The sequence below is a fragment of the Heterodontus francisci genome, unplaced genomic scaffold (genome assembly GCF_036365525.1).
Source record: "Heterodontus francisci isolate sHetFra1 unplaced genomic scaffold, sHetFra1.hap1 HAP1_SCAFFOLD_106, whole genome shotgun sequence".
Taxonomy (NCBI): Eukaryota; Metazoa; Chordata; class Chondrichthyes; order Heterodontiformes; family Heterodontidae; genus Heterodontus; species Heterodontus francisci.
The window spans coordinates 4670079-4685538 of record NW_027140940.1 but is presented as its reverse complement, the minus strand read 5'-3'; the positions used below and the strand labels follow the sequence as shown (position 1 = coordinate 4685538).

Sequence of the window (15460 nt, the reverse complement as noted above, 5' to 3'; positions counted from 1 at the left end):
TGCTGGATTCTTGCCTTTAATACTGCTGGCCATCTGAATCCAATGCCGAAATTCGCCATTGCTTCGGAGAGAAGCTGGATGTCAGCCGATTGGTACAGCCTGGAATGTACAAGGAAATGAAATCATGTGAAGTTTGCGTTTTGAACCGCAGGATGACGCATTTTTAAAAAATGACGGGTAAAGAGGCATTTATTCACAATTAAAGGAATAAAAGCTTGCATTAAAATTTTGCCTTTCACGACCATAAAACGCAGTGGTTTATAACTAACGAAGTACTTTTGTTTCAGGTCTAATCACTGTTGTAATGTAGAAATTGCGGCAGATAATCTGCACACAAAAACCTCCACAACAACAATGTGCTTTTGACCGGATAATTGTTTTTTTTTTGCGTTGTTGTTTTGAGGGATAAATATTGACCATGAAACCGGGGAATAATCCCCTGTTCTTCAAAAGTGTGCCATCATCCACCACAGCAGGTAGATGGGCCCTCGGTTTAACAGCTCATTCGAAAGTCAGCAGATCCAAAAGCGCAGCTGGAGGGTCAGCCTTGATTTCTGTGCGCAAACCCTGGAGTGTGACTTGAAACGGGAACCTTGTAATTCAGGGGCGGGAGTGCAACCAACTGAGAAATGACTGACACTCGAATATTAAATGGAGCCCAGTCACATTTTGAGTAAGGCTAGTGCTGGATGTAAGGCTTTCAACATGTTTCTGGAATATAGGAGTGAGATGACATTGCTTGATTGAGCACTCAGTACACGCAATAGTATTTAAAAATAGAGGTGAAATGTATAAATTACAGCCACACTAGATGATGGTTGCTTGGGGATTGAAAAATGTTACCATTCCGAATTCAGTGCCTTCGGCTTTTAAAAAATTCAAATGCTCATCACAAACTGATCATTCTGATGCATTTCTCTCAGTCCGCCATGTGGAATTCCAGACCATTCTGTGTTGCATTATTATATCAAAGATGAAATTCACCTTCATTTAAGGAGAATTTAATTTACTTATTCTTTATGAGTTACGATAATCTTCCTTACTGAACGAACAGTTTTTTTCATTGACCTAACCAATATTATAAAGCTAGTTCTCTATCTTATCGATACTTTCAATTTTGGTCCATATAATTACAACTCTACAAAGTAAAAGGTGAAATTATCAATCTAACTTTGTCTCTTTATCATTGATGTCAATTAAAATGATGACGTATGAAAAATGTTTCCTTTGTAGAACTAGGACCTTCTTACATGATGTCAAATGATTGACGTTCTCTGAAATTTATGAATCAGTTTACAACGGCAAGTCTTCAATCATATTTCTTACTTCCTGAAACTGACCACTGCTGTAGGTTCAGTCCTGGTCTAAGAATCCAATGGTACTTCAGGGTAACATACTTCCCTGTTTAATAGGCAGAGACTAAATACTGATATTTCTAAAATATAAAGAAAACAATACAGCATAATATTGTCAGACTTCAGCACAGTATGATTAACCGTCAGCTCAAAGTGTCCCATCACTTGGATTTAGAATATTTAAGGACATCGCTAAACAACATTTCATTAACATCATATGACCATCTCGAAGTATTCTATTGCACAGATCCCTACCCAGGTATTTACATATTAAACTGCCCAGAGCCACAGTACAGATTTCTTGTCATGGTGTTGTCAGCGTGACTGGCCATGATTTGGATCCGTTCTTTGGAGCATCCTCATCATGCATGTTGCAGATTGGTTGTTTCATGTGCACTACTTCACACAGCGATTCCCAAGATCATCCAGCATGAGACATCCGATACACGTCCTTCCTCTCCTTTCTGGTTATCTTTCTCAGATCCAGGGGTCTGAAAATGTTTGATTACAATCACCCTTGAATGAACTTGATGTTTCCAGTAGAGGGCAAGCTTTCAAATATATTCTTGTCATTTATCATCATAAGCAAGAACACAACCATCTCCCAGAGAAAACTAACAATTAAATACCTGAACTGCACTTTACTGACTTTCACTAGATTTTGAATTGTTAGCGCTTTTGATACATTTTGGCGAATCATACCCGGGTGATTTATTTTAATAAGGGAAAGAATAGGATAATTAGAAGCAGACTGCCTGCATTAGTAGAAGGATCTAGAATGAAAAAAACATATTTTGAATAAGAAGAAGCTTGCAATTGAGGGTAGGGCAACCTTGTCTACATCAGTAGTTAGAAGGCTGTGCAATTTACGGAAGCCCTGGCTTACCAGACTGATTTCTGGGATGACGGGACTGACGTATGAGGAGAGATTGAGTCGGTTAGGATTATATTCGCTGTAGTTCAAAAGATTGAAAAGTTCTGACAGGACTTGATAGGGTAGATGTAGGAAGGATGTTCCCGACTGTGCGGAGTCCAGAACCAGTGGTCATAGTCTAATGATACGGGGTAAACCTTTCAGGACAGAGATGAGGAGAAATTTCGTGACCTAGAGAGTGGTGAGCTATGGAATTCGCCACCACAGAAAGCCTTTGAGCCCAAAACATTCTATGTTTTCAGGAAGGAGTTAGATATAGCTCTTGGGTCTAAAGGGATCAAAGGGTATGGGGCAAAAGCGGGAACAGGTTACTGAGTTAGATGATCAGCCATGATCAGAATGAATGGCTCGAAGGGCTGAATGGCCTACTCCTGCTCCCATTTTCTATGTTTTGTATGTAACCCCTTCCAGCCATACATCACAGCACATGCTCTCCACTCCTCTGGATGTTGCTGTGGAGCTCATAGGAACATCGGGTCAGGAATAGGCCATTCAACCATTATAGGCCGTCTGACCATTCAAAGAGGTCGTGTATGATCTGTTACCTCACTCTATATAACTGCCTTTGTCCCATATCGGTAAAGAATTTGTTTCAATGCCCTAGTTAACATTACAATTTGACTTAACATGAACTGATATTTGTGAAGAGCGTTCCAAGCTTCAACGAACCTTTGCATGTATTAATGTTTCCTAACTTCAAACCCCGCCCTCATTTGGTGCCCTCTCTCTCTCAATGCCGGGCTCTCTGACTGGGCACTGACGACTCTACGCTTCTTTACTCTATGTCCCTTTAGCTTGCTGCCCAGTCTGTGCTCCCTGCAATATAAAGTCTGCTGAGACGTCTCTCCCTATGTTGCAGAATGCTGTCAAAAGGTGAGTTATCATGATTGAAGTTGCATTTGATGCAGAGCGTTTATGTTCTAAAATCCACACCGTGGGGTGGCAGGCCCTGGGTTCACCCTGAGCCTCCTCTTCACAGTAGTAACTGTAATAGGAAGGTGCTTACCTGGAGCAACAGGAGAACCATCACCGACCGAGAGATACTGGGCAGCCTGTCCTGCAACTGCTAGCGGCTGGTTAGAGTCAACAATCTGTACCTGGAATACAATAAACCTATTCTTGGAGACTTTGCTTATGTTTAATTCACCGTCTTTGTAATTAATAACATGTTATTCAGGTACTTTAATATTAAATTGTACTTCTGTTTCTCCTATTTATATGGAAAAAACTCCCAGTGTCAGCTGCCAACTCCAGTTCCTGCCCACGGGAACTGCAACTGATGAATTGCAACCAGGGGCTGAAATCTGTCTCCAGGTGATGTCACAAAGGGAGTCAGGAACCAATCACAAAGCAGTCAGCACAAGCCCCGCCCTCTCGCATTATTGCGGGGTCACATGACCAGGTCCTTCCCTTGGTGCAGCCTCACTGGACGGGAGGGCAAGTTGGAGAATCATCCATATAATGAATAAATATAAAAACAAGAAATGCTGGAAATACTCAGCAGGTCTGGCAGCATCTGTGGAGAGAGAAGCAGAGTTAACGTTTCAAAACTGATGAAGGGTCACTGACCTGGAAGGTTAACTTTGCTTCTCTCTCCACAGATGCTGCCAGACCTGCTGAGTATTTACAGCATTTCGTGTTTTTATTTACTGTTTTTATTTCAGATTTCCAGAATCTGGAGTATTTTTCTGTTACATTATTGTAGAATCAGCCCAATAGACTGGTGGCGTTTTCTGCGACCACAGATACCGCCTAACAAGACCCCAGGCGGTGTGTACAGCCTCTAAAAACACTGAATGTGCGACATTCAAACAATCTATATAACCTGTATCAATAAAGCGTTATCTTAATGTGTTGGAATATTGGGCTCATGACTGGCAAACGATGCTTAACCTGGATATGTGCAGTGGGCAGTGCGAATTCTCAACATTCAGGAAAAGTATTCAAGAAGGTGGAGAGAGGAAGAGATGTGGGTATTCTAGAGCATACATCTATAAAGGTACATGTCAATGCATGAAGTGATAGAGTAAATAGGATGTTAAGGTGCATTAATAGACAACTGATCATAAGCCGATGCATTCTGTTTTGTCCTGGAACAAGATATTGGCCAGGTCTCAGAGGGAAGACTGTGTCCAGTTTCAATCTCCTCATATGACAGATAATATTGACGCTTTGAAAAGGGTGCAGAGGATGTTAAGTAAACTAATTCGCAGTATACAGCAACTTAGTTATCAAGATACAATAATAGAGTTGGGATTATACACTTCAGAGAAGCCTAGACATAGGGCTGGTCTGATTGAGGTTTACAATGTGATGAAGGGAATAAGTTGTGTTCCAGCTTAACAATTTATTCCAATTAAATAGGTTATGGAGGGGTAGGGTTCACATTGTTTGAGTGGTTAATGTCGGATCTAGTTTAGATGTCAGGAAGTGGTTCTCTACCCTGAGAGTAGTGGCCTGCTGGAACAGACCGTCATCTCGTGTGGTGAACACTGACTCCCTGAAATCCTTCCAGCGAGAGTTGAATCTGTTTCTGGTTCGGAGGGACATCAGTTTTTACAAAAAGTAGTTATTTCAGGAAATTCCAGGTTAGGGTAATTTCAACAACTAGCTGTGATCGCCTCGATACGACAGGTATGAATGACACAGATATATTCCCAAAGATTGGCCTTTTTAAAAAATCTGCTTTTCCCCTCTCCCAGAAGATGGCAGGTTTTGGTTGGAGTGTGGAGTGTATATATTGTGATACACAACTATTCGCAAATGTGTGGGACAGGCTGGGTGGATCAATGGCTTTTTACATCTTCATCATTGTTCTTATGTTCTTACGTTTGTCAATTACGACCTGTCAACAGATAATTTGTTCTGGCAGTTCCTCATCAAACCCTGGAAAACTATAGTCTCCATTAATTCCATCTCGATTAACAGATTCGAGGAATTTGCCCTCAATGGACATAGACTAATACAGTTAGTCATTTCATGCCGTCTCTCTATTTTAACAGAGACATTACTTGGGCTCCTTCAATCCAAATTAAACTAAATATTTTTGACATTATTGAACGATTGAAACACTGTGCTCACAGGCCCTGCTGTCACCTCTCTGACTTCCTGTAACAGAGTGGGCCGCATTATCACTGGGCCCAGTGACTTATCCACTTGGGCTATTTTTGCCAGATTGAAATTCTTCTCCACAGTTATCTCGAAGCATGGACCAAATCTGCTTCCAGCAAACCAACTTTGTCAGTTCCACCATCATTTTTCGAAACAAAAGTATTTTTTTTTTATCTATCCAAAACGTCATCCTCGGCAACTATTTTTTCAAATAAAAGTAAAATACTGCAGGCTGTTTTTTTTTTCCTGGATGGTGTCGAGCTTCTTGAATATTGTTGGAGTTGCACTCATCCAGGCAAATGGACAGTATTCCATCGCACTTCTGACATGTGGTGGAAAGGCTTTGATGGTCAGAATTAGAGTCACTTGCCATCAAGTCAATGGCTGTTCCACTTAAAATCCTGGTTAAAGACAACGTCCATGTTCCACAATGCTAATTCCATTGAATGTCAAGGGCAGATGGGTAAACTCTCTAATGTTCAAGATACGTATTGCCTGGCAGTTGTGTGGCACAAAAGCTGCTTTCCACTTTTCAGCCAAGTCTGAATGTTGTCCAAGTCTTGCAGAACATGGACTGCTTCAGTGTCTGAATGGTTGTGAATGAAACTGAGCACTGCAATCTTCAGCAAACATCCCCACTTCTAACCTTATGATGGAGGGAAGGCCATTGATCAAGCAGCAGGCTATGGTTAGGTGGAGGACACTCCCCTGATGAACGCCTGCAGCATGTACTAGGGATAAGAAGATTGGCTTTCAACAACCCCAGAGATCTTCCTTTGTGTTAAGTATGACTCTATTGACATTCCCATTGACATAATTTTTACGATGTTTCCTTAATGCCACACTCAGTCAAATGCTGGCTTGATGTTCAGGACATCCATTCTCACCTGACTTCTAAAATTTAGCTCTTTTGTTTGTTTGGACCAAGGCTGCAATGAGGTTTGGAAACGGACTAGTTTTGGTAGAATCCAGACAGAGCATCAATGATCACGTTTTCAGTGAGTACATTTCTGAGGCAGAAAAGCTCACCCATTAAAAAAACACTTGGATATGTACTTGAGGTGCTGCAACCAACAGGGCTACAGACCAAGAGTTGGAAGGTGGGATTTAGACTGCATGACACTTTTTCTGCAGGCACGAATACCATGGTCTGAATGGCCTCCTTCAGAACCATAAATCTTTCTATGTTACACATTTCTATAACCCCCAGGAATGGACTGAACTAGATGACAATAAAGGCGATGGTCCATGATATGAATCTGATGGAAATGGGCTGAAAGGGGCCATATTACAGGGGATGATTTGGGACCAAAACCACAGGGAATGGACCGTACAGGTCCAGAATACAGAACACAATATGTGATATAAACGTCAGTGGATGGACTGAACGGGTTCATTATATAGTGGATAATCTGGACATGGGGATTGAGAAGGTGAGTCTGCATTTTACAGACAATGGCACATTTCCATTTACATGAGTGATAACGCTGCAGTCTCAAATTGCTGGACTTCCACTGAGAGGAAAAAAAAGCCTTCAAACTGAACACACAGAGAAACAGTGTGTAACCCTTGGGTGATGGAACCAGTGAGATCAAATAGTGTGCAACCCGGGGAGGCTAGGCCCAGTGAGATCGGCCTGTGTGTAACCCAGGGACGATGGGTCCAGTGAGATTAGACAGTGATCAATATAAAAATATAAGAAATAGGTGCAGGAAATCCTCCCAATAATCGGAACAGCTGTGCAGCAACCTAAATGGTACCCACAGGCCTTTGGGATAAATTACACATGTGCACAACCATGCTAAAAACAATGAAAAACCAAGCCACACAGAACAACTCAAGTTTGCAAGTAACCGCTAGAGTAGGTCATTTTCCCATTGAGCCTGCTTTGCCATTCAGCAATATCATGGCTGATCTTCCATCACTACTCCTCCTTCCCGCACTATCCCCAAAACATTTAATTCCATTCGCACCTACCAAACTAGTGACCTCTGACTTGGTAGACTCAACGGCTGAGCAGTCGTAGCACTCTTGGTTCGAGAATCCCAAAAAATCACAACTCTTTGAATGAAGACATTTCCCCCCATCTCAGTTCTAAATAGCCGACCCCTTATTCAGCAGTGGTGACCCTGTATTGTAGAGCCGCAGACAGGGGAAACATATTCTCAGCATTTACCCTATCAAGCCCTTCAGGAAATGTATCTGTTTGAATTAGGTCAGCTTTCATGCTTATAAACTGCAGGGTAGATTGGGCCAGTCTACTTACTCTCTCCTCATAGTGTTAATTGCAAGTTAATCTGGTTTAGTTGTACACAGATGGTTGGTATTAACTAGCGATTCACTTAACTCCTCTATAAATCGACACAGTCTTTAACTGTGGTTTTGGGGATGAGGAGGTGTATGCTTGCAATATTTAATTCTGTAAATAAATGTAAAAGTGTCCAAAGATTGATTCAAGTTCTATACTTCACCAACTTGCTTCCTGGAATAAAACACATAGGATCATCCCCTTATCCCGGGAAGCTGTCTTGTGAACCTTAGTTGCACTCGCTCTCAGCAAGTATTTCCTTCCTTAGGTAAGGATTGTGTAATTGTAGTAAAGCTTCTTTACTCCTATACACCAATCCCTTTGCAACAAAAGCGAACATAAGTCCTTTGGGGAAGGAAATCTTCCGTCCTTACCTGGTCTGGCCAGATGTGACTCCAGACCTACAGAAACGTGGTTGACTTTTTACTACCCGTTAAAATGGCCGAGCAAGCCTGTCATTCCACATATTTAATATCTGTGCATTTTTGTTCGAAAAAGATTGTTGTAATCAAGTTGTTTTTGCCTGTGGTTTCCACCTCGCCTCCCCCCTCCCGTCTCTGGACTATTTTCTCTCTCTCATTTTCACAGTCATCTAGTTGGCGATTCTCATCCTGTCCCGAGGAAAATGTGGTTTCTCCAAATGCCTCACTGGTTAACTGGCAGCAATGGGAATAGCAGATCGGACGAACGTTATTCTTTGTGCATTACTGTGGCAGATCAATCATCTTTATTTCACTTTTACTCCCTTGTTTCACTCTCTGCAGTGCACAGTCCATCTGGTTTTGTGCTGCATCGCCATCGCTTGCTCCGTATTGTTCACGGTCGCTTTCACCTTTGATCGATTTGCTCCCCTTTGTTGTCAGCAGTTCAAAAGGAAATATTACAGTAGAACATCGCGGCTGCTGTCCCTGTAATATTGTGCTTGCTGCTGTGTGTTTAAAAACGCAATACACAATGCTGGCTAGATGTTGAAATTCGATAATCTTACTCCTCCCTATATCGGGAAGCTTTATACTTCTGCGGATAATGTATATCGTGATATTCTGTTCAATTAAACAATTCACTTTCAAGAACTTAACCTTATTCCTTGTCCTCAGTGAAAGTCTCTCGTGTTGCAGCTTCTCTGCTGCTGTACAATCTCTTGCAAATATGCGCTAACACAGACTAAATTCCGAGAGAAGCTGAGAAATGCAGTTAAATTCACCTTCACTGTCGTTGGTGAATTAAATAATAAACCTGACAAACCAAGCGGGGCACCGTTACTGAATTAGAGTTAAAAAAACTGGCACTGACACTGGTGTGGAAATAGCTAATACCAAATTTAGAGTATTCACCAATAAATTAACTTGAGGAGCCTACTTCAACACAAACGATTATCTGTCATAAGAATATTGCAATGCAAAAGGTACATTTGTCAGTGCAAATGGTGGATTCAGTCAGGAGTAGAGGTTAGGAGACAAACTCTAACCCTGTCAAGCCAACATTCTGGAAACTAACGAAACCAGCCCAGGGCATGAAGCAGATAAGCTCAAAGACGCCTCTCAAAAGCACGATACAGAATAAGCTCTGGAGATATTGCCAACTGTCAATACAAAGATTTAAATAGAAATTCGTTTTGGGTAATGGTACAAAATGGGCAGCGGTGGATTAGCCACCCGCCTTACAGACCGCCCAATGATCATTTCCATTGAAGTCTCTGAAAATGATCTCGACTACAATTTGATCATCAGCAATCAAACTAATACTGAAGTGCGGTGAAACACTGAGCTTCATTTATAAACTGTTAATAATTTTATTTAGTAACTGCCAATTAATTACCTGTTATTGAAATTGCTAGTTTTTTTACAACTAATATCTACTACGTATGAAGATCGTTTTTTTAAATCTAAAGTGGTAATTATGACTTTGTAGCCATTACAAAATCGTTTGTGCATGAGATGCTGTCTGGCTTCTTCGAAGATTTAGGAACAAAATGGTAATTCATTCATTCAATAGCTTGTGGGTATTCTGATTCGGAGCCATTGAGGTGAACTCATATTTAATCCGAATTGGGTAAGGGATCATTAAATGATCGACAATAGTATGTAACAAAGGATTACAGAGATTTTCTGAGGGGTATTACAGTGGAGCAGCAAGATTAGAGTCCGCACTGCAGAGGCTGAGGCAAGCTATGGATCCAGTTGTAAGCGTATGAGCAGTGCTGGAAAATTGGACAGTGCTTGTGTTCCAGCAATAAGTACAACAACAGAACTTTAAAACTGGTCATCAGCAGAACTGTAATAGTTTGGTCACCGCCAGATCAACACAACAGGGGTTTTAGAAGGAATAGAAACACCTGACGGAAAGAAAGAACATTGTCATCTCTGACATAACTGTAGGCAACACTAGTACCAGAAGAACACAGTTACATGTAGTGTATGTGTAGGGCATCACTAGCACCAGCGGAATATGGTCATATAGAGTCTATTTGTAGGGTACCATTAATACCAGATGGGTATGGTTGCATATAATGCATCTGTTGGTTACTACTGTTATTGGAGGAATACAATCACGTATCGTGTATGTCGAGAGTACCACTTGTATCAGAGCAATACCATCACATCCAGTGTTTGTGTTGGGGCACCACTAGTAATGGAGGAGCACAGTCAGTTATAATACATGTGGGGGGAGCCACTAGTAACTTAGGATCTCGCTTACAGCCAGTGCAAATGTCGAGACACCATTCGTACCAGAGGGCAACTGCCATCGTTGGTGTAATTGTAGGGTACCACTAGTAATGAAGCAGCATAGACATCTCTACTGTATTCCACCAGTACGAGAGGAACTTTTTCAGCTCTCGTGTAAATGTTGGATGACCACTAGTACTGAAGGAAGAATGGTGCCTCTATTATGAGTGTAGAGTTTCACTCACACCGGGGTTGGAAATCCAACTCTCGTGTAAGGTTTAGAGCACCACTCGTACTGGAGGAGTACGGTCTCCTCTACTTCATGTGCGGATCTACCACTCATACTGTAGGAAAACTTTTTCAGTGTAAGTGTAGAGTGTCACTAGTACCAGAGAAGCACGATCACCTCCAGTGTAATTGTAGTTGCTGCACTTGTACTGGAATAACACATTCACCTTTTATTTGTAAGGAGGACACAAAGAGGTTGCAAGGAGATAAAAACTGGCTAAGTAAATGGGCAATAAAAACAAGAAATGCTGGAAACATTCAACAGGTCTGGTAGCATCTGTGGAGATGCTGGGGTTCTGAAAAAGGGTCACTGACCTGAAACGTTAACTCTGCTTCTCACTCTTCAGATGCTACCAGACCTGTTGAGTGTTTCCAACATTTCTTGTTTTTATTTCAGATTTGCAGCATCCGCAGTATTTTGCTTTAAAGTAATTGGGCAACGTCGTGACAGATGGAGTAAAATTTAGGGAAGTGTGAGGTTATTCTCTTTGGTAGTAAGAAAAAAATGATTTTTAAAAGGTGGCAAACTTCTAAATGTTGATGTTCAGATGGACGTGGCTATACTCGTACAAGGAACGCAAAAAAAGGAATGCAGGAACAGCAAGCAATTTGGATGGCAAATGGCATGTTTGGCCTTTACTGCAAGGGGATTGGAATACTATGACAAAGATGCCTTGCTACAATAGTACAGGGATTTGGTGAGTCAACACCTAGAGTACTTTCTGCAGCTTTGGTCTCCATATCTAAGAGAGCATATACTCGCCTTGAAGCGCTCCAGTGATGGTTCACTAGATTGGTTCCTGGGTTGAGTGTGTTGTCCTATGATGAGAGACTGTGTAAATTGATCTCATTGAAGCAGAATATTTCTTCACTCACAGAGTTGCGAGTCGTTGGAATTGTGTACGCCACAGGATTGTGGAGCGCTATCACTGAAAGCTTTTATTTCCTATATGCTTTTGTTCTTATGAAAGTGCAAGGAACCATTAGTTGCCGAGTAGCACTGTTACCGCCATTGCAATTATAGGTGAGCACAAGTACCCTGCTCTCATGCTCACATCTCTGTCCTGGGATTGCTGCAGTGTTCCAGTGAACACCAACGCAAGCTCGAGGAACAGCTTCTCATCTACCGATTAGGCACACTACAGCCTGCCGGACTGAACATTGAGTTCAATAATTTCAGAGCATGACAGCCCCCCATTTTACTTTCATTTTTAGTTATTTTTTCTTCCTTTTTTTTACATTCTTTTTTACATTTTTTACAATCTTTTTTTGCATTTATTTCATTTCATCTTAGTTTGTTCAGTTTGCTTACCCACTGTTTTTTTCAGGGTTTTTTTTCAGGTTTGCACTTGCTGCTGTTCAATATTCAGTGTATTCACACCTAATCTGTACTAATGCTTTGTCTTTCAACACACCATTAACATATTGTTTGCCTTTGCTCCGTGACCTTTTGGTCAGCTATATGGCCTGGTCCAATCTGCACCTTCTCCTTTGTTATCTCTTGCCCCACCCCCACCTCACTTGCTTATAATCTGTGACTTTTCTAATATTTGTCAGTTCCGAAGAAGGGTCACTGACCCAAAATGTTAACTCTGCTTCTCTTTACACAGATGCTGCCAGACCTGCTGAGTGATTCCAGCATTTCTTGTTTTTGTACCAGAGGAGTATTGTTTTATCTCACATAAGTGTAGCGTTAGCATCAGTGGCCATATCTAGATTAAATAAAAGGAATCAGGACTATCAGAAAGGGGCTATTATCTTTAGTGTAAGTGTGGGGAACCACTGGTATTGGAGCAGGATGATCACATCTCCTCTAATTATAGGTACCACTAGTACAGAGGAAGATGGACACATTTACTGTAATCATAAGCGCTATTAGTCTCAGAGGAACCTGTTCAACTGTAGAGTAAGTGACATTAAACCACTATTACAGTGATATAATGCTCACCTGTAGCATAATTGAACGGTTCCACGAGTACTTCAGGAATATGACCACCCCCAGTGTGAATATGGTGTAACCCCAGCAAGGAAAGGCATACAGATCTCTGTGTACATGTACTGGTCCCACTAGTTTCTGAAGATTAAACTCGCCAGTAATGCTGAAGGACTATTTTCATCACAGCTATTGCAGGATTTCTTCTGCTGCTTAATCGTCAGGTCTTGAATCAATATGTTCGACTGAAGGGCAGTGTCAGGACGATTCATTCTAAGAGAGCTACGTTAGCTGATTCTGTGGGAATAGGATCCACATTCATGTATTAATTTTGTATTTTAATTGTGTGTTTTTAAAACTGTCTTATCGTTAACCATTTCGCTAATTCTGAATTGTCAAGAAAAACATTACTTACTACATCTATTTGTTAAATGACTACAACCAATGCTAATTAGGATTAAAGCTGATTGACTCCTTGGAGGATAAATGTCTGTATAAATATAGGTTCTACCACATAAGCTCAGACGTGCATCAGTCTTTCACCTCATGCAGGATTCATCTATTCTTACATAAAATGGAGAAACCAGCCATCCTGGTGATGAAGGACATTTACTATCCCATTGTCGCAGCCGTGGGTGTCCTTGGTGAGCCATTATAAATTCGTAATATGTGTTGACATTCTCCCAGTTGAGATCACATGTTGAATAAGAAAGCGTGTTTCCCCGGTGTCAGCATTACACAGTTGCTGCTTACTGGAACAAACTTTTCACAATGTATCCACACTTGCTGCTCCCCTTAATCTGATAGCCTTACTGATGTTACAATGTTCTTTGAAGGTTCTATACAAAGAATCAAGTGTCACCCGTGCACAGTGAGCGCTACAGCAGCTCATTAAAATATCTGGGCATGTTTCCCAGGTAATGGCTCCACGGCTAACTCGATATAATCAGGCTGAATGGAGTAAAATGCTGTCATTGAATATCGCCATATATATTTCAAACAGCCACTAAAACATTATTTATCTCGTCTCTCTTTCTTACAGTGAACTTGGTGACAATTATAATTCTCTGCCGAAGAAAGTGCGATCTGTCCAAATGTATTTCTATTTATATGGTGGCCATGGCAACAGCAGATCTCCTGGTTGTGTTCATCAACGTAATAGTGGGACGTATTTTCAACTATCAATTTCCACTTTCATTCCTGTCTTACACTACCGTGTGTAGGATTATTATATACATTGGTAGTGTCAACTTAGATTTGTCTGTTTGGTTCACAGTCTCCTTCACATTTGACCGTTTTGTTGCTGTCTGCTTCCAGAAGTTGAAAGCAAGATACTGCACAGCAAGAAATGCAGGTGTGGTTATAACAGTGTTCTGTTTCCTGAGTTTTTTGAAGAACATTCGCTTTTTTTTTGCATATGAACCTGAGCAAATAATTAACAAGGTGCAGTGGGGCTGTCAGGCAAGTGTGGATTTTTTTTCCTCACCACTCGGTATAGCGTGGGTCTGGTTTCACAGCACCTGGGTCGTTTGGCTTCCTTTTACTTTAATTGTCTCATTTAATTGTTCAACCATTGGACACATCTTAGTGGCCAATAGAATCCGCAGGAAACTCCGGGGTAACAGGAGTGACAATCGCAGTGATTCAGAAATGGAGAACCGAAGGAAATCCATTATTTTGCTGTTCACTGTATCGGGCAGTTTTATACTCTTATGGTTGACAGTTGCCCTGAGTTTAGTGGTGACCAGACTGACAAGCACCAATTATTACCGTGGTGACCGCACAGCCCCTGGATATATCGCCTATGAAACCGGAACTTGCCTTAAGTATTTGAGTTGTATTCAAAACCCATGTATTTATGTAGCAACTCAGAGAAAATTCAGAGAAGAGCTGAAGAATGTGTTGAAATCTCCCTGGGCAGTGATCCCGAGATTCGTTAGAAAATGCAGATACAATTAAAGAAAGCTTATTCACATTGGAAGGTCAAGTTCAATACATTTCCCATCGTCCAGTGTCCTTCTTTTTGGTAATGTGAAAAATCGATTAGATCTTGTGTGCACAGTTTTCTCATTTTGTATCACACGTTCAATGTCAGCGTTACATTCGTTCATTGAGTAAACATAACTTATTCCTGTAAATTTAGCACATTTCAAGTTCACATTTCAAAGATAACAATGATGGGTAGCGGCAGTGACGTCATGCAAGTGGTTCGGAGCGGGAACCACCTTATTTCCGAGATACTAGGATTGGGCACGCCAGGTTATTTCATCAATAAAATTTCATTTGGTGCGGAGGCAAAGGTCCTGCGACCGTTCAAATTGGTAATATTCTGGCAAGCTTGGTGTGAATATTGCAAGTGTGAGTCTCACTATCAGATGCCATTCCTCATTGACAAGTGGAACCGGGATCTTGTCACATGATAAGTTTTCAAATGGAGGAAATTGTCAGAACTCGACACTGATCAATGTGACGTTTCACCTCTTTTGCACCAGATACTGAATTGAAATGTTGATTGTACACTGACTGGTGTCTCTCACTCATCATAGGGAGAACCTGCTGTTTTGTTGTGCAATCGGTAACAGCATCATGAGCAATAGTGTTGCTATTCTGTCTCAATCAGCTTCCGAAACCGAATGCTAAAGAAATGTAATGTTGAATAATTTGTCATAAGAATATTAACTATTACATTCGAAGAAAGTTTTCTGAAAAAAAGTCTGTCAGAGTATGAAAAATGTGAAACAATATTAAGTATTTGGTGTTTAGCAGAACGTCTGCAGACAATCGGAAAGTATTTTTGGTAATTATCGGCTTGCTATGCATTTGCACATTATTCCACATGATAATTAAATAAATACAAGCGAGTTT

General features: G+C 41.1%; 1 protein-coding gene across 1 annotated transcript; it reads left to right on the top strand.

Moving 5' to 3' along the window:
• Positions 1 to 13169: 13169 nt before the first annotated feature.
• LOC137361445 (probable G-protein coupled receptor 139) lies at positions 13170 to 14554 on the top strand. Its single transcript, XM_068026307.1, has 2 exons — positions 13170 to 13239; positions 13638 to 14554. Exons 1-2 carry the CDS (start codon positions 13170 to 13172, stop codon positions 14552 to 14554), a joined length of 987 nt encoding a protein of 328 aa, XP_067882408.1.
• Positions 14555 to 15460: the final 906 nt, after the last annotated feature.